Here is an 18,813-nt window from a genome sequence, read left to right as displayed (position 1 = left end):
TGCGGCCATGCTGGAGCACCGCCTTTAGTCGAGCAAATCGACCCCGGGACTTATTCTTTGTAAGCCCAGTACTTATTCTATCGGTCTCTTTTGCCGAACCGCTAAGTGACGGTGACGTAAACACACCAGCATCGGTTGTCAAGCAATGCTAGAGGGACAAACACAGACACACAAACACACACATACATATATATATATACCTATATACGACAGGCTTCTTTCAGTTTCTGTCTACCAAATCCACTCACAAGGCATTGGTCGGCCCGGAGCTATAGCAGAAGACACTTGCCCAAGATGCCACGCAGTGGGACTGAACCCGGAACCATGTAGTTGGTTAGCAAGTTACTTACCACACAGCCACTCCTGCGCCTATGGGTAAATTAAAGTTAGAAATTTTTTTTAGTATTATGTTAACCCCTTACCCAACAATTATTTTGAAAATAAATGTATTTTTTCAGACATATTTTTTAATTGTTTTATTTTACTATGTTTTGAATGGTGATTTCGAGGTATATTTCAAACCTTATTTATTATGAATTTTAATTCAATAATATTGATTTTAAATTACCGCTTTGGGCAGAAACGAGTTAACCCGTTTTTTTCATAAATCATATTACTTTTACAAAAAATCATGTTATTTTATTTGGTTATCTTATTTTCCAAATTGAGAATGAATGATCAAAACATGATTGTTTACTTCTGTTGATTTTATTACTTCAAAACTCTTCTGACGAACTTTCACTCTCATCAGATGTATCCAACCCTCCAAGAGAAGCTTCATAATCGCTATCATCATCAGAGCTCGACATGGTGGGGTTATAATATAAAGGTATAAAAAAAACAACGTAAAAACAAAGTGAACACTTCTATTCATAAAATATGCCTTCCAACCCTTCGACTGTCTCCAGGTGACTAAATCGTACTCGGTCTTCAATGCCTTACTCAAGCGAAAGGTGGCAGAAATCGTCACTGCCAGACGTATAAAGTGAGCGAATATACTCGTATATGTCAAAAAAGAGTTTATAATAGACGAAGGAACTCGTTTGCTGTCGATTTTGGCGAGTCTATCTTTTGACGAGTTAACTCGCCAGAGATAGAAAAAAACCATTTCGGTCAAAACGCATATATTCGTTTCTGTCAGTTTCTTTTATATTTATAATTACATTTATATATTTAATTTTAAATAATTATTGTTATATTATTTCATGGGAAATTTTTAATGTAATTGGGTTATTTGTTGAATTAGATGTTTGTTTAATTGAGTTGTAGTTTTATTCCTAGGTTTGTTAGTTTAATTTTAGGATGAGATGGATTAGGTTTAGTATCGTTTTGTTTAGTAATTTATTATCAAAATAATAAATCACTAAGTGCAGGTATATTAACAGTATTAATAAATCGGATCGGAGATTGTTTTATTTTGGCTGGAATTAGGATTATGTCATTATTGGGACATTGAAATTATTTATGTATTTGATATTTTTGATTTATTGATATTTGTATAATTTTTGTGGTTATTGCTGGAATAACTAAGAGGGCTCAGATTCCTTTTAGAAGTTGATTACCTGCTGCTATAGCAGCACCAACTCCAGTTTCAGCTTTAGTACATTCATCTACTTTAGTTACAGCGGGGGTATATTTATTAATTCGGTTTTATAATTATTTAGTTGAAGTAAATTATTTTTGTAACTTTATAGTGTTTATTTCAATTATAACTACTTTTATATCGGGGGTTTGTGCTATTTATGAATACGATATAAAAAAAATTATTGCTTTATCGACTTTAAGACAATTAGGGGTTATAATAATGTCTTTGGGGATGTAGCGTGTGCGCGATTTGAATACAAAGGCACCTACCTTCTCTTCTTAGTGATGGAGACCCTCCAACGGTAACTAGTCCTTCCACACAGCCCCGACCCAAACACTAACGATAGCAGCTGCTAGCCCTAACCCTTAGCGACGTCCTCACACATCTTGTCACCTGCACGACCCACGTTGGAAAGGCCCAATTGCCCGTTCCCTGCACACGCCTGACGGCTGACCCCTTCCGGTCAACGCACCCAGCTGCTGACGTCATCCCACAGGGGATAAAGATACCTATATTAGCTTTGTTTCATTTATATACTCATGCTATATTTAAGGCTTTGTTGTTTTTATGAGGGGGTAATATTATTCATTGTTATTGTGGTGCTCAGGATATTTGAGATATTAAAGGAGTTAGGTATAATTTACCTTTCGCTAGGATTATTCTTCACATTTCGAATATGGCGTTATGTGGGTTTCCATTTTTAGCTGGGTTTTATTCAAAAGATTTGATTATTAAAATTTTATTGAGTAGAGATATAAATATGTTGATTGATATATTTGGCTTATTTGGGGTGTGTTTAACTATATTATATTCAATACGTATATCTATGTATGTAGTATGAGGAGATGTAAAAAGAGGAGTGTATGAAAATATGGAGGATATGTGTGTGTGTGTGTGGTCCCCCTAATTTAGTATTTCAGCAAAAGATATCAATACAATTAGTTCTAGGCTTAGAAATAAGTCCTGGGGTCAATTTGTTTGAAAGACCCCAGTCAAATTGCTGAAAGAAGTAGAAGCATATCTATGTGGGCGTAATATTATTCATTGTTATTGTGGTGCTCAGGATATTTGAGATATTAAAGGAGTTAGGTATAATGTCCCCCACCCCACCCGCCATACACCTCTGAATTTCTTTCCTCATATCGTCCAGAAAAATTAATATTCTTTTAAACGAAATTTGCAACAAATATGCTTCAGATGTTGTAGATTATAATTAGATTGAAATCTATTCTAAAAAAAAAAAAAAAATTGATATGTTTGCACACACACACACACGCAGATATAACATTTTTTATCAAAATTTTAAGTTTCAATTCATGATGTGTATGTAATTATGTATGTGTGTGAGCCCACAAATTTTGTTTACGTATTAAATTCTGATATAATCATCACCTTCACAATCTGAATGATATTTGTAGAAAATTTCATCAAAGAAATATCCATTTCTCCAAAAGTTATGAGGAAATTAAGCTGACTGATGTGTATTTTCCAAAACTTTTCACCCCACCCTCATAAAACATTTTCACAACAAATTCCGAAATATCCATTAATATCCATTTGTGAGAAAGTTATGAGTAAAGAAAGGTGTGTGATTTAAGGGAGATCTGCCTGTTGTTTCTAACACATCCCATTCTTGTTTCTTCCTCACTGTAACATGTATTAATGTTTTTCAATATTTTTATTCCCATAAAAACATTTATGCTATTAAAAAAAAATTAGTTTGAAAATTTGATTTTTGGGGGGATTCTCGTTTAAGTACCCCATATAACCACTCATAACCTTTATTAACTTTTTGGAATTAAAAAAAATTCAGTACATTTTCAGTAAAATTTTTTTAAATAGTTTCTTTTATTTTTATCTTTCAGAAACTAAGTTCCTTTCATTGTCTGTATTTCCCAGTTGGTTTTTGAAACTTCCCATTGCATCAAGCCACAACTACAAGGTATGTCCAAAAAGAAGAGACTCTGTTGTTAATACTGGTTTGTATAGTAATAAAAACACAAGATATATGTTAAAGATTATTTCGTAAAATTAAGGTGAACATCAGTAATATATCGATATGCTATTTTCTGGCAGTGATTCTCTTAAATTAATAATTAAGATAATATTTCATTTTATGATCCAGAAAGTGAAACACCATGCTGTCTTTTCAATAATCATATTAATTTGTGTGTGTAGCAAAAATTTTCTGAAATTATAAGGACTGTTTAAACTAGGATTCTACCTGGAAGGCCACAATTATACAAATACCTCTAATTTGGTATTTGTTTTCATTCAGCAAGAAGAAAGAAAGAGACAAAAAATGCAGTTTCTTTAGTGTTGTATAGTAATTGATAAAACTCAAAAAAAAGGGGGGAGGGAGCAGAAACAGTACAAAGTTTAAATCTGTCTCGCTTCAAATCATACATTAACCCTTTTGATACCAACCTGGCCAAAACCTGCTCTGGCTCTGTAGTACAAACATCTTGTTTTCTTAAAGTTTTGAATTAAAATCTTCTTCCAAACCTTTGTCACAATTTATGTTACTAACACTAGCTAAATGGTAACTAAGTTATTTTTCTAAATTCTTTGTTATATTTAAAATTAATTGAAAAACAAACACAGAGCATCTCAACAGAAATATGGTAATGAAAAGGGTTCAAGACAGTCAGTCAAATGTGTCTTCAATTTGCACAAAATTTGGCTGCTATTTCTAACAAGTGAAACAAAATCTGCAAATTTACCCTTTTGATACTAACCCAGATAAAACCGGCTCTGGCTCTGAGTACAAATGTCTTGTTTTCAAAAGTTTTGAATTAAAATCTTCCACCAAACCTTAGTCACAATTTATCTTCCTAACACTAGCTTAATGATAACTAAGTTATTTTTCTAAATTCTTTGTTATATTCAAAATTAATTGAAAGGAACACAGAGCATCTCAAAATAAATGCAGTAATGAAAGGGTTAAGGAGTGGAACATACAATTTGTTGTAATTCAGACCACCTCAAGGTCCCAGCAGACAAAATAGAAAAGGAGTTGCCCAGGAGGATGGCAACGGAGATGCGCTGGAACAGCCACTCTGACCCACAGGCCTTGCACATGCAGGTAGCCATTTCTGCCCGATAGCTGTGAGCAGGGATGTGATCCAAGGCCCTAGGGTGCCAGAAATCTCCAATGTGCACACTCGACCATAAACCCACCATTCCACAAAGATTTCTTTCCAAAAATTTTCCTCAGTAAAAATCGTTATATTATCTTTCTGTGTATTCATTTTTCATTTCATCTAGTTTCAGCTCACGAGCTGTGGCCATGCTGGGGCACCACCTAGTTTTAATTTAGAGTGTACCACGTAAATACGTATCACTATGAATTTTTGAAAATATTTAAATCTACTTTTTCTTTTTTTTTTCTTGGTGAAATGAAATGATGTGTGATATAAGGAAGATTTAGCTATTGTGTCTTGCACATCCCACAGACACTGTATACCTTTCACAGAATAACATATAGACGTAGATTAAAGAACAAACAAAATGTGAAAACTAATTCCTTATTTTAAGCATTAAAAACATAAATTCAAGACATTATCAATATCTGTAACTTACTGCAAACTCATTAGGAGATGTAGAGAGAGAGAGAGAGAGAGAGAGAGAAGAGAGAGAGAGAGAGAGAGAGAGAAACAACCCAAAACAAATATGTAAATACTGACACATATTCTGACTATTCAAAATCGGATGAAAAAAATTACACCTGAATTTAATAATTTACAAAATTATATATATTGCACAACATGGTCTTTATTGGCAGAATTTTACCAATATTTCTCAAAGAAAACCAAAATTTATATGTACGACAATATTTGCCCAGTTTGCCTAATGGTCCTCCAAATGTTAAAAACGACATTCTCCACACAACAATTTCATGCTAAGTTTCGGCTAAGGAAGACTTATTAAACTCAATTCAGGGCAAGTTTTGTGTAGAAATATATGTTTACTTAATAATTAGTTTGTCCATTTCTTGGTATTCTGGCACCAACTTCAGATTTGAGGCTTGGATGTGTGTTGCGTCTGACCTCTCACCACATCTGGATACATCAGTTTCACAAGTAGGGTGAGCTGGAGAAATGTTAGCACACCGGGCGAAATGTGTAGCCGTATTTCGTCTGCCGCTACGTTCTGAGTTCAAATTCCGCTGAGGTTGACTTTGCCTTTCATCCTTTCAAGGTCGAAAAATTAAGTACCAGTTACGCACTGGGGTCGATGTAATCAATTTAATCCATTTGTCGCCTCTGTGTTTAGCCCCTTGTAGGTAGTAAAGATATATATAGTATTTGAAATAGTTAAGAATAAGATCTCCACTGCCAGAGTCTCGACCATAAATCTATTAAAGAGTGACTGATGATATTGTGACTGTTTGTTTTCTCAACCTGACCAGCAGCGGACCCTGGGTTATAAGCTTTGTTATTTTGCAGCTTTTGAAACTTATTTTTTCAGATCATGGGTATTTCGAACTTATTAAAGGTGGTCCTCCTTTTCTCTATAATATATTTCCGTAAGTTTTATTTTTTATTTTATTTCATTTTTTCCATAACTTATTTTTGTTAAGGCAAACTTACTCAAGTGCACAGAGGTCTGGAATTGGTCTCTCACATAAGGAGGATTTTCTTTGTTTGGACAGGGATTTTTCCAATTTTGTTTTTAGCAGAGCTTTAGAAATGATGCATTTTATGGAAGAAAATTTTGCAAAATTTTTGATTTTCCACCACAATCCAACTTATAAATTAACTAACTCATTAACAAATTATATACAGAACCTCAGGTCCCAAAACATTCCCTATATTCTACCCTGGTTAATTAACAGTGGGCCCTCACACCTACCCACCCCATTCAACACTAATCTTGGCACTGTGTATGAGAATCATCCACTATCTTTCAAAACCACAACCCCTCATTATTTAATAAATTTTCAGATGTAATCCTCTCATGTAAACACAGAACCTATTCCTTGTTTGCCTATTATGTTAAATCTATGTAATCTAGTTGCTCATACATGTCTACATACCTCGGTAATTTGATGTGCCACCAACCCATCTTCATTTTTCAGATTTCCCCTTTGCTACACTACTAGCATCTGTAACTGGACCCTTTCTCTTCTTTTAATACTCGCCTCTCCCATCTTCCACCTTTCCAATTTCCCTTAGTTCTATAGTGCCACCATCCCTAACTATTAACATCTATTGTCATACCCAACAATGACCACCCTTGAAAATACTTTTCCTCTCACTCCTCCCACTCATCTCCCAATTTTCCACTTCTGCTTCTTTCAATACCTTGATCACCCCACCTCCATCATCCTCATCTGGCTATCTCTTCTTACCCCTCCTTGGGTCAACACACCCACATTGAGCTACCTACTTCCTGCCTCCTGGTTTTTGAATTAATCATTCAATTATCTTGTAGTTTTGACATTTTGATGATGTGATTGTTTATTTTTAGGCTGACATTGTAGGGTAGGTGTGAGAGGGTGGATGTGGCTAGTTCAAACATAAAACAGATATGGCTGGTTTAATCCTTTAGCAATCAGATTACTGTGAAATATAATGTTTTTTTATTCACATTATTTTGAATTATATCATCTTAAAATCAAAAGTTTATGTTTTCAGTTTTTACAGCTTGGAAATATAACAATGATTATGATATCAGCAAAAGTGGTAAGTTGATTAACAAACCTTTTCTCTCTTTTTAAACTAGACATTACCTTTTCAGTTCTGTCTTCTATTTCTTTCCCTTAACTCATAACTTTTAGCCAATCTTTTGATTTTTGATTTAAAAAAATTTTTAATTTGACCATTGAGAAAGGCTAATGAGCCAAAAATGCACATCAGGGAATATACTGCAACAGTGGTTTTCGACCAGGGTCATGATGGTTTGTGGGGGTCCATATAGGACTGACACCTTCAATTTTGCTATGGATCCAACAAGCCACAGCATTGTGGTGAACTCCATTCCATGCATTGGCAAGGCTTCTATTGCTTCATGGCCTTCTTAACACCCACCACTTTACCACATGTAGTGGCTGCTTTTCTTCATTGCACCACCACTCATTTGGTTACCATGTAGCTGCGATTAGGACAGTCGTTCTGAATAGGATTGTGGTTATGATGTTTGTCATCATCATTTATGGCACCTGTGCCAGTGGCACGTAAAAAACACCATCCGTATGTTGCCGATGCCAGCGCCGCCTTGACTGGCTTCCATGTCGGTGGCATGTAAAAACCACCAACCGATCATGGCCGTTGCCAGCCTCCCCTAGCACATAAAAAGTACCCACTACACTCACGGAGTGGTTGGCATTTAGGAAGGGCATCGAGCTGTAGAAAAACTGCCAGATCAGACTGGAGCCTGGTGCAGCCTCCTGGCTTCCCAGATCCTGGTCGATCCGTCCAACCCTTTAGCATTCAGATTATTCAGTGAAACGTAATCCTTATTTATTCACATTGGTTTGAATTAATCATGGATTATCTCATAGCTTTGAGATTTCAATAATGTGATGATGAATATTTCGAATGACATTGTAGGTTAGATGGGAGAGGCCAGAGCTGGCCAGTTTAATCATAAAAATGGCAGGATATTTGGGCCTTGCAAAACCACTGCAGCTTCTTTTAATTTGTAAGCTCCCAGACAAATTGAAAGAAGGAATAATATGCTGTATTCATAAAGGAGGAAGCAGGGCAGGTGCTAAAAATTATAGGCCTATCTCTTTGACCTCACACATCAGCAAAGTCATAGACTGAATAGTCTACAAGAAACAAATCGTGTTCCATGAAGAAAATGACTTGCTTACTGATACCCAGCATGGATTTCGACCAGGCAGAAGCTGCCTCTTACAACATTATGACTGGGTGTTAAGTATTTTGTTATTTTGTCACTTTCTTATCTCTTGTCATCATCATCATCATCATCATCGTTTAGCGTCCGTTTTCCATGCTAGCATGGGTTGATTTATAACTTGCCAGTGATGTCCTGAACTTAATATATATATGTATATAATTATTATGTGAGGGAATATAAATCCAAACTTACAGGGAAAAAAAATTCAATTTAGAAATACTAAATCAAATTTCACACAATATAATATATATATCAAAAAATAGAAAAAAAAACACCTTTTATCAATTCAAAATGAACAATTAAATTACACCATCTAGAAAATTACATATAATAGAAATATTAAAATGAAAATAACAATAAAATATCAATGATTATGTAAATTGCAAAAAAAAATAATACCCATTATATTTGTTTTTTATTTTCTTTTTGCAATTTACTTTATCATTGATATTTTATTGTTATTTTAATTTTAATATTTCTATTAAATGTAATTTTCTAGATGGTGTAATTTAGTTGTTCATTTTGAATTGATAAAAGGTGTTTTTTTCTAATTTTATATATCATCATCATCATCATCATCATCATTTAGCGTCCGTTCTCCATGTTAGCATGGGTTGGACGGTTCAACTGGGGTCTGTGAAGCTGGAAGGCTTCATCAGGCCCAGTCAGATCTGGCAGTGTTTCTACAGCTGGATGCCCTTCCTAACGCCAACCACTCCGTGAGTGTAGTGGGTGCTTTTTACGTGCCATCCGCACAGGTGCCAGACAGAGCTGGCAAACGGCCACGAACGGATGGTGCTTTTACGTGTCACCGGCACGGGGCCAGGCGAGGCTGGCAACGGACACGAACCGATGGTGCTTTTACATGTCACCGACATGGGGGCCAGACAGGGCTGGCAAACGGCCACGAACGGATGGTGCTTTTACATGTCACCGACATGGGGGCCAGACAGGGCTGGCAAACGGCCACGAACGGATGGTGCTTTTACGTGTCACCGGCATGGGGGCCAGACAGAGCTGGCAAACGGCTACAAACGGATGGTGCTTTTACGTGTCACCGGCACGGGGGCCAGGCCAGGATGGCAATGAACACAAACGGCTGGTGCTTTTACGTGCCACCGACACGGGGGCCAGACAGGGCTGGCAATCGGCTACGAACGGATGGTGCTTTTACGTGTCACCTGCACGGGGGGCCCTGATGTTGATCGACCTCAATTTGGTTTGATTTTGATTTTGACTGTTCTCACTGGTCTTGCCGGGTTTTCTCACGCACAGCATACTTCCAAAGGTCTCGGTCACTGGTCATTTCCTTGGTGAGACCTAAAGTTCGAAGGTCGTGCTTCACCGCCTCGACCCAGGTTTTCCTGGGTCTACCTCTTCCACAGGTCCCCTCAACTGCCAGGGTCTGGCACTTTCGCACACAACTATCTTCAGCCATTCTCATCACATGACCATACCAGCGCATACGTCTCTCTTGCACACAACAACTGATGCTTCTTAGGTTCAACTTTTCTCTCAAGGTACTTACACTCTGTCGATTATGAATACTGACATTACACATCCATCGGAGCATACTAGCTTCATTTCTTGCGAGCTTACACAAATCCTCAGCAGTCACAGCCCAAGTTTCACTACCATGTAGCATGGTTGTTCGTACACATGCATCATACAGTCTGCCTTTTACTCTGAGCGAGAGGCCTTTAGTCACCAGCAGAGGTAAGAGCTCCCTAAACTTTGCCCAGGCTATTCTTACTCTAGCAGTTATACTTTCAGCGCACCCACCCCCGCTACTGACTTGGTCACCTAGGTAACGGAAACTATCAACTACTTCTAGCTTTTCTCCCTGGAAAGTGACGGAAGTTGGTCTCAGAGCATTTTCAGTGTTAATTGTTCCTGAGCATCTGCCACATACAAAAACCATCTTCCTAGTTAGCCTTCCTTTGACATTGCTTCACCTCTTATGTGTCCATAGCTTACACTTGGTGCATCTTATAGAGTTTCTACCTACACCTTTTCTACAGATCGAGCAGGGCCATCTACCTGAAGGCGTTTGTGATTGGTCTACCTTCCTACTTATTAGGACTTTGGTTTTGGCTAGGTTGATTCTAAGGCCCTTCGATTCTAAACCTTGTTTCCATACCTGAAACTTCTCCTCTAGTTCTGATAGAGGCTCAGCAATTAGAGCAAGGTCATCAGCATAGAGGAGCTCCCAGGGGCATCCTGTCTTGAATTCCTCCGTTATTGCCTGGAGGACTATGATAAATAGGAGGGGACTGAGGACTGAACCTTGGTGGACCCCAACCTCTACCCTGAATTCTTCACTGTACTCGGTGCCAACCCTCACCTTACTAGCAGCGTCTCTGTACATGGCTTGTCCAGCTTTCACTAACCATTCATCTATCCCTAGTTTCCTCATTGACCACCAGATGAGGGATCGGGGGACCCTGTCGAAGGCTTTCTCCATATCAACAAAAGCCAGGTATAGGGGCTAGTCTTTGGCTAGGTATTTCTCTTGCAGCTGTCTTACCATGAAAATAGCATCAGTAGTACTTTTCCCTGGCACGAACCCAAACTGCATCTGATCTAGGCTAACTCTCTCTCTCTAATTAGTTGGGCTATAACCCTCTCCGTAACCTTCATTACCTGATCCAGCAGCTTGATACTCCTGTAGTTATTTGTATCTAGGGCGTCACCTTTACCTTTGTAGCAGCTGACTATTATGCTGCTACACCAGTCATTGGGAATGACTCCTTCGTGTATCACCTGGTTAACTATACGGGTGACTAGGCTATAGCCGACACTACCAGATATTTTGAGCATCTCTGCAGTAATTCCTGATGGGCCTGGGGCTTTCCCTGTTTTCATGCTTTTAATTGCCTTATCTACTAAGGAACTGTCAACTCGGATTGCTGGTCCCTCAGTTGGGTCAACATTCGGCAGACTCTCTTTATCCCATTCATTTTCCTCATTCAGCAACCTTTCATAGTGGCTTCTCCAAACCTCTCTCTTTGCATCCTCATTTAGCGCAAGTGAGCCGTCATCCGTGCGAACACATTTTTCTCCTACCACGTCACGATTCTCTCTCACACACTGTCTTGCTATACGAAATACCTCAAGTCTTTCATCCTCACGGCACAGGACATTGGCAAATTTTTTCCTATCTGCTTCCCCTCTGGCTAAATAAACCTGCCTCCTAGCTTCCCTTCTTGCAGTCTGATACACTTCCCTGCTACCACCGTTCTTCCAGTCCTTCCAAGCCTGTTTCTTTTGTCTAATAGCCCTGTCAACAGTATTGTTCCACCACCACGTTATTTTGGGTCTTGTGGGGACTTTGCACCAGCCACAGATCTGGTCAGTGGCTTTCAGCAGGTTGTCCCTTAGAAACGCCCAGTTATCTTCTACCCCATGTGTAGCTATGCCCCCTTCTATTTCGTCGAAGGCTTCAAGTAACATGTCTCTAAATCTCTGTCCGTTAGCAGGGTCTTTAAGCTTCCAGACCCTTCTTCTCCATGTTGGTCGTCTTCTAGTCGTCCTCTTAGTCCTGATCCTAAAGTCACTGACTACCATTCTATGCTGTGGGGTACATTCTTCGCCTGGGAAGGTTTTGGCATTCATAAGCAGCCATCTTTCCCTTTTTCTGGCAAGGATGTAGTCGATTTGGCTAGTATGCTGGCCCGAATGGTAGGTGACCAAGTGGCTTGTTGGTTTCCTGAAGTTAGTGTTGCAAACCATAAGACTATTCGCATCACAGAACTCCAGCAGCCTGGTTCCCTCCTCATTGCGAGAACCATAACCATAGCCTCCATGCACGCCATAGAAGCCCTCAGCATATCGTCCAACATGCCCATTGAAGTCACCAGCCACAAAGAGAAGGTCCCTGTTGTTCGTCAATGAGGTGGTCTGCAGTAGGGTGTCATAGAAACGGTCTTTCTGTCCATCGGGTAACCCTGGCTGAGGGGCATAGGCCGATATAATAGTTGCTAAACTATGATGGAGCACTAATCTAATCTTCAATATTCTGTCACATACTCTGACTACCTCGATGACTTTATCTACCCATTTTTCGGCAATAAGCATACCCACTCCCCCGACTCCTTCAGTATTCCCGGCCCAGAAAATTTTATACCTCTGTCCTTTACCCGTGAGGAACCTAGCAGAACCTCCTCTCCACCTCACCTCTTGAATACAGCATATATCTACACACCTCCGTTCAAGCAATTCGACGATCTCACCAGATCTGCCTTTCAGTGTGAATTCGACGATCTCACCAGATCTGCCTTTCAGTGTGAATTCGACGATCTCACCAGATCTGCCTTTCAGATATACATATATGTATAACTCTTGTAATATTTACAACATTTAATAAAATGATGTAGCATGAAACGATCGTACCAAATTACTGAAGTTATTCTTGTTGATTATAACCACCCACGGATTTATATGGATAACACCATACCAAATTCTGGTGCATCTAACTTAAGTACCATATTCATTGGAATCTAAATTTTGCTGTTATATATTTTGCTTCCCGTTATATATATATATATATATATATATATATATATATATAACGGGAAGCTTTATGAAAATAAACAAAAGACGAAGGCAGGTGGAAAACAAACGAACAATTGTATTAGTATGGCGCTCAGGAAATATAAATAAAACAAGTCTTTAACGTTTCGAGCCTACGCTCTTCAACAGAAAGATACACAGAGAGAGAAAAACACAGAAAGAAGGAGAGAAAAAAATGCGTGCAGTAGCTAACGAATCAACATGGCGATCTGATTTCGGCCAGAGGTCAAAGATCAACATGAGATGCGAGAGCGAAATAAGGGGAGATAATAGGGTTGATAAAAGGGTTGAGGGACCAGCTAAAAGTGCGTGGGAGGGGTCTGGATGTGTGTATGTATAGGGTTGGTGTATGTATTAGTATGTATAAGGGTGTGTGTGTGTGTGTGTGTGTGTGTGTGTGTATGAGAGAGTATTAGTGCGTAAGATTGGTCTGGACATGCGTATGTATGGGGTTGGTGTATGTATTAGTATGTATTAGTATGTATTAGTACGTATTGGTATGTATAGGTATGTGTGTGTGTGTGTGTGTGAGAGAGTATAAGTGCGTATGCGGGGTCTGGACGTGTGTATGTATAGGGTTGGTGTAAGTATTAGTATGTACTAGTATGTATTAGTACGTATTAGTATGTATTAGTTGGTGTGTGTATTAGTATGGCACATCATATGTGATGTGATGTGTAAAGTCATGTGGTGTAGTGAGGAGAAGAGGGGGAGGGGGAGAAGAGGGGGAGAGGGAAGAGGGGGGAGAGAAGGGGAGGGGAAGAAGAGGGGGAGGAGAAGAGGGAAGAGGAGAGGAAGGGGGAGAAGGAAGGGGAGGAGGGGGATGAAGGAGGAGAGAGGGGGAGAGAGGGAGTGAGGGAGCAGAGGAAGGGGAAGAGGGAGGGAGAAAGAGGGAAGAAGGGAAGGCGAGTAGGGGTGAAAGGATGAAGGACTGAAGAAGTAGGGGTTGGGGGGAGAAAGGATAGGTGAGGAGGTGGGAGAGGGGGGTTAGATGAGGAGGGGGGGAGAGTTGAGACCAAATGGCGTATAAGAGCGAAGAGAGAAGATTAATTCCTGTTCACGGCGCAAACGGGAATCCGGATGGCCTCTGTGTAAGGACAAACCGAACACAGATAGGTGTTGCAAGGAGTGACCGGTGGAGCGGATATATCATCATCATCATCATCATCGTTTAACGTCCGCTTTCCGCGCTAGCACGGGTTGGACGGTTCGACCGGGTCTGGGAAGCCAGGGGCCGCTCCAGGCTCCAGTCTGAATCTGGCAGGTTTTCTACGGCTGGATGCCCTTCCTAACGCCAACCACTCCGAGAGTGGATTGGGTGCTTTTTACGTGCCACCTGCACAGGGGCCGGAGGGTCCGGCATCGTCACGATCGGTTCGAGCATTTTAACGTGTCAGCGGCACGGGGGCAACGAGGTCCGGGGTACTTTGGGGATCCGGGGTACTTAGAATGGGTAGGGGGTATGTGGAATTGCTGCAGAAAGCAGCCCGGGTCTTTGTAGTCACAGCATATCTCCAAAGATCTCGGTCCTTCGCCATTGCCTCTTGGGGATCCGGGGTACTTAGAATGGGTAGCGGGTATGTGGAATTGCTGCAGAAAGCAGCCCGGGTCTTTGTAGTCACAGCATATCTCCAAAGATCTCGGTCCTTCGCCATTGCCTCAGTGAGGCCCAATGCTCTGAGGTCATGCTTGACCACCTCATCCCATGTCTTCCTGGGTCTACCTCTCCCCCTGATACCTTCAACTGTTTGGGAGTGGCACTTCTTCACACATCTCTCTTCATCCATCCGCAGCACATGACCATACCATCGCAAGCGTCGCTCTTGCACACCACATCTGATGCTTCTTATATCCAGCATTTCTCTCAGGATACTTACACTCTGTTTTGCGTGCACACTGACACTACACATCCAGCGGATCATGCTAGCTTCATTTCTTTCAAGTCTACGCATGTCTCTGCAGTCACAGCCCATGTTTCATTACCGTGAAGCATGGCAGTTCGCACACATGCATCATACAATCTACCTTTTGCTCTGAGGGAGAGACCTTTTGTTGCCAGTAGGGGTAGGAGCTTTCTGAACTTTGCCCAGGCTATTCGTATTCTAGTGGTGATACTCTCTGTGCATCCACCTCCGCTACTAACTTGGTCACCCAGGTAGCGGAAACTATCAACTACTTCTAGTTTCTCTCCCTGGAGTGTGATGGAATCTGTTTTCTGAGTGTCTGTTGTGTCTATTGTCCCTGTGCATCTGCCGCACATGAAAGCTATCTTATCTGTTAATTTCCCTTTAATGTTGCTGCACCTCTTATGTGTCCATAACTTACATTGGGTGCATCTTATGGAGTTTCTACCTGTACCTTTCCTACAGGTTGAGCAGGGCCACCTACCCGAGGGGATGTGTGCTGAGTACCTCTTGCTGCTTACTAATACTTTGGTCTTTGCTACATTTATTTTAAGGCCCTTTGATTCCAACCCTTGCTTCCACACCCGAAATTTCTCTTCTAGTTCCGGTAGTGATTCTGCTATGAGAGCTAGGTCATCGGCATAGAGGAGCTCCCAGGGGCATCCCGTTTTGAATTCCTCTGTTATTGCCTGAAGGACTATGATGAATAAAAGGGGACTGAGGCTGAGCCCTGGTGCACACCTACTTCTACCCGGAATTCTTCACTATATTCGTTGCCAATCCTAACCTTGCTGACAGCCTCTCTGTATAGAGCCTGTACAGCCCTTATTAGCCATTCTTCAATCTCCAGTTTCCGCATTGACCACCAGATAAGGGAACGGGGAACCCTGTCAAAGGCTTTCTCCAAGTCTACAAAAGCTATGTAGAGGGGTTTATCTTTAGCTAGGTACTTCTCCTGCAGTTGTCGGACCAGGAATATAGCATCAGTGGTGCTTCTACCTGGTACAAAACCGAACTGCATTTCATCTAAACAAATTCTCTCCCTAATGAGATTGGTTATGACCTTCTCTGAGACCTTCATCACCTGGTCCAACAGTTTGATACCTCTGTAGTTATTTCTATCTAGAGCATCACCCTTACCCTTGTAGCAGTTGACTATGGTGCTGCTGCACCAGTCATTGGGTATGACTCCATTGTGGACTACCTGGTTTACAATGCGGGTGACTATGGCATAGCCCACATAGCCAGCTGTTTTAAGCATCTCAGCAGTGATTCCTGATAGGCCAGGGGCTTTGCCTGGTTTCATATCCTTAATTGCCTTATCTACAAGGGAGCTGTCTATTCGGGTAGCTGGTCCCTCTACTGGGTCAACATTTGGCAGGCTCTCTTCCTCCCATTCATTCTCCTCATTCAGCAGTCTTTCATAATGGCTTCTCCAAGCCTCTTTCTTTTCACTAGTAGTAAAAGCAAGTGCCCCATCATCCATGCGGACACATTTCTCTCCTATAACATCGCTATTTTCTCTGACACACTGTCTGGCAATCCGAAATACTTCAGCTCTTTGATCCTCGCGACGCTGGACATTGGCAAACTTCTTCTTTTCTGCTACATCTTTGGCAATGTAGACCTGCCGCCCAGCCTCCTTTTTGGATATATATATATATATATATATATATATATATAACATTATATAAAAGGGCTTCGTAAAATAAATTACTTTGCCACATACTGAACTCATTAGAAATAGCAGCTAAAGAAATTTTTTCAGCTATTTCTAATACTTAAAGAAAATCTCTCTCAGATAGTGTTTGCTCAAACCAACTCACGAAAGTATGGGGGTAAAGACATTAAAAAATCAAATGCAAAGGTTATTTGAGAACGTACGTTTCTAGATTAGCTTGCATATTTTGAATTTGTTAGCACTGTCAGTTCGAGCGGATCTCAGGAGGTGATAAGAAGCCAAAAGGGTATGCTCCCACTTTCAGTGTTCCCAAATCCGAATCAAGGAGTTCTGAGCTGACGAAAGAAATGTCGATTTGACTAATCTAGAAACGTACGTTCTCAAATAACCTTTGCACTTGTGATTTTTTTAATGCTTTTACCCCCATACCTTCGTGAGTTGGTTTGAGCAAACACTATCTGAGAGAGATTTTCTTTAAGTATTAGAAATAGCTGAAAAAATCTTTTAGCTGCTATTTCTAATGAGTTCAGTATGTGGCAAAGTAATTTATTTTACTAAGCCCTTTTATATAATGTAATATTTTGAATTCGCCTTAAATGGTCCCTTTACATACTGAATACTTGGTGAAATTAATTAATAATTAATTAATTTTACCCTCAATTGTTGAAATTATATATATATATATATATAATCAAAATAAGAAACAAGAATAACTTTGGTAATTTTGTACGATCATTTCACGCTACATCATTTTATTAAATGTTGTAAGTATTAGAACAGTTTTAAAATATGCTGAGCACTCATCAGTCATTAATAGAGGTTTTCCATTATTACATAATTTTCATATAATATGAAAATTATGTATTAATTTAATTTTAAAACTCTTGTAATATTTACAACATTTAATAAAATGATGTAGCATGAAACGATCGTACCAAATTACCGAAGTTATTCTTGTTAATTATTTTGATTATAACCACCCACAGATTTATATGGATAACACCATACCAAATTCTGGTGCATCTAACTTAAGTACCATATTCATTGGAATCTAAATTTTGCTGAACTTATACATATATATATATATATATATATATATATATGTATATATATATATACATATACACTACAGGCTGCTTTCAGTTTCCATCTACCAAATCCACTCACAAGCTGAGGCTGTAGTAGAAGACACTTTCCCAAGGTGCCGTGCAGTGGGACTGAACCCACAACCATATGATTGTGAAGAAAACTTCTTAACCGATTTCTTTATTTCAGGAATTGCTGTCCACAGTGGAAATGTCAACAATAAGAGAATGAACGATCATTTGCCTCTGAAACTTCATAATGCCAACCTTCAGGGTGAAAATATTCAGTTGAAGATAAACAGTAAGGAAATGATTTATAATAATTTCTGTATTAACCACTGAGGGCGACCACAAAGGAAAACATTTGGGAGGGTACAGTGTGGATTATAGCATGTAAAAAGTCATACAATGAATGAAACAAAGTCAAAGTAAAACCCCTGATAGTGGAGGGACTTGAAATACTTCCAAGCATTTTGCCTGGCATGCCAATGGTTCTGAAATGGCTTCAAATTTTGGCACAAAGCCAGCAATTTTAGCGGGGAGAGGATAAGTTGATTATATCGACCCCAGTGTTCAACTAATAATTATTCTATTGACCCTGGCAGGATGAAAGGTCGAGTAGACTTTGGCAGATTTTTAACTCAGAATATAAAGATGGACAAAATGTTGCTAAGCATTTTGTCTGGCATGCTAACAATTCAGCCACCTCTCTGCCCTCCTAATTATTAATAATAATAATAATATAATAATAATAATAATAATAATAATATTAACAATAATAATATAAATAATAATAATAATATATAATAATAATAATATTAATAACAACAACAATAATAACAAAAACAGCAACAACAACAATAATAATAATATTAACAATAATAATAATAAAAATATTAACAATAATAATAATAAGAAGAAGAACAATAATAATAATAATTATTATAATAATAATAATAACAATAATAATAATAATATCAGAGCATCACAACAAATCACAGCACATACCCAAGGCACACAGAGCTGTGCTCGGTAGTGAAGTGAAAGCACGCTATAAAAATAAAACTACTGAATAATAACAATAATAATAATAACAACAACAACAGCTGCACGAATATT

The 18,813-nt window shown here is 39.2% G+C and overlaps 2 protein-coding genes across 9 annotated transcripts in view; one reads left to right on the top strand and one right to left on the bottom strand.

The window, feature by feature from the left end:
* LOC115229587 overlaps positions 1-18,813 on the top strand; it is a 34,956-nt gene that overhangs the window by 10,293 nt on the left and 5,850 nt on the right. For 2 of the 4 annotated variants that reach the window (XM_036499256.1, XM_036499255.1), the window contains exons 1-5: positions 341-375; positions 3,451-3,527; positions 6,056-6,113; positions 7,225-7,272; positions 17,885-17,995. In XM_036499256.1, the coding sequence (XP_036355149.1) occupies positions 372-375; positions 3,451-3,527; positions 6,056-6,113; positions 7,225-7,272; positions 17,885-17,995 (298 nt within the window). In that variant the 5' untranslated portion in view covers positions 341-371. Of the gene's footprint in view, positions 1-340; positions 376-3,450; positions 3,528-6,055; positions 6,114-7,224; positions 7,273-17,884; positions 17,996-18,813 lie in introns of those variants that run through there. The other 2 variants (XM_036499257.1, XM_029799916.2) reach the window with 2 other exon arrangements.
* LOC118761405 overlaps positions 1,929-18,813 on the bottom strand; it is a 28,819-nt gene continuing 11,934 nt past the window's right edge. Inside the window, exon 3 of one of the 5 annotated variants that reach the window (XM_036499262.1) lies at positions 1,929-1,978. In XM_036499262.1, coding sequence (XP_036355155.1) covers positions 1,944-1,978 — 35 coding nt within the window. In that variant the 3' untranslated portion in view covers positions 1,929-1,943. Of the gene's footprint in view, positions 1,979-3,441; positions 3,562-5,584; positions 5,647-18,813 lie in introns of those variants that run through there. The other 4 variants (XM_036499261.1, XM_036499264.1, XM_036499258.1 and 1 more) reach the window with 4 other exon arrangements.

This window comes from Octopus sinensis, unplaced genomic scaffold (assembly GCF_006345805.1).
Source record: "Octopus sinensis unplaced genomic scaffold, ASM634580v1 Contig13114_ERROPOS71376, whole genome shotgun sequence".
Classification (NCBI taxonomy): Eukaryota; Metazoa; Mollusca; class Cephalopoda; order Octopoda; family Octopodidae; genus Octopus; species Octopus sinensis.
This window is presented reverse-complemented; position numbering and strand designations above follow the sequence as displayed.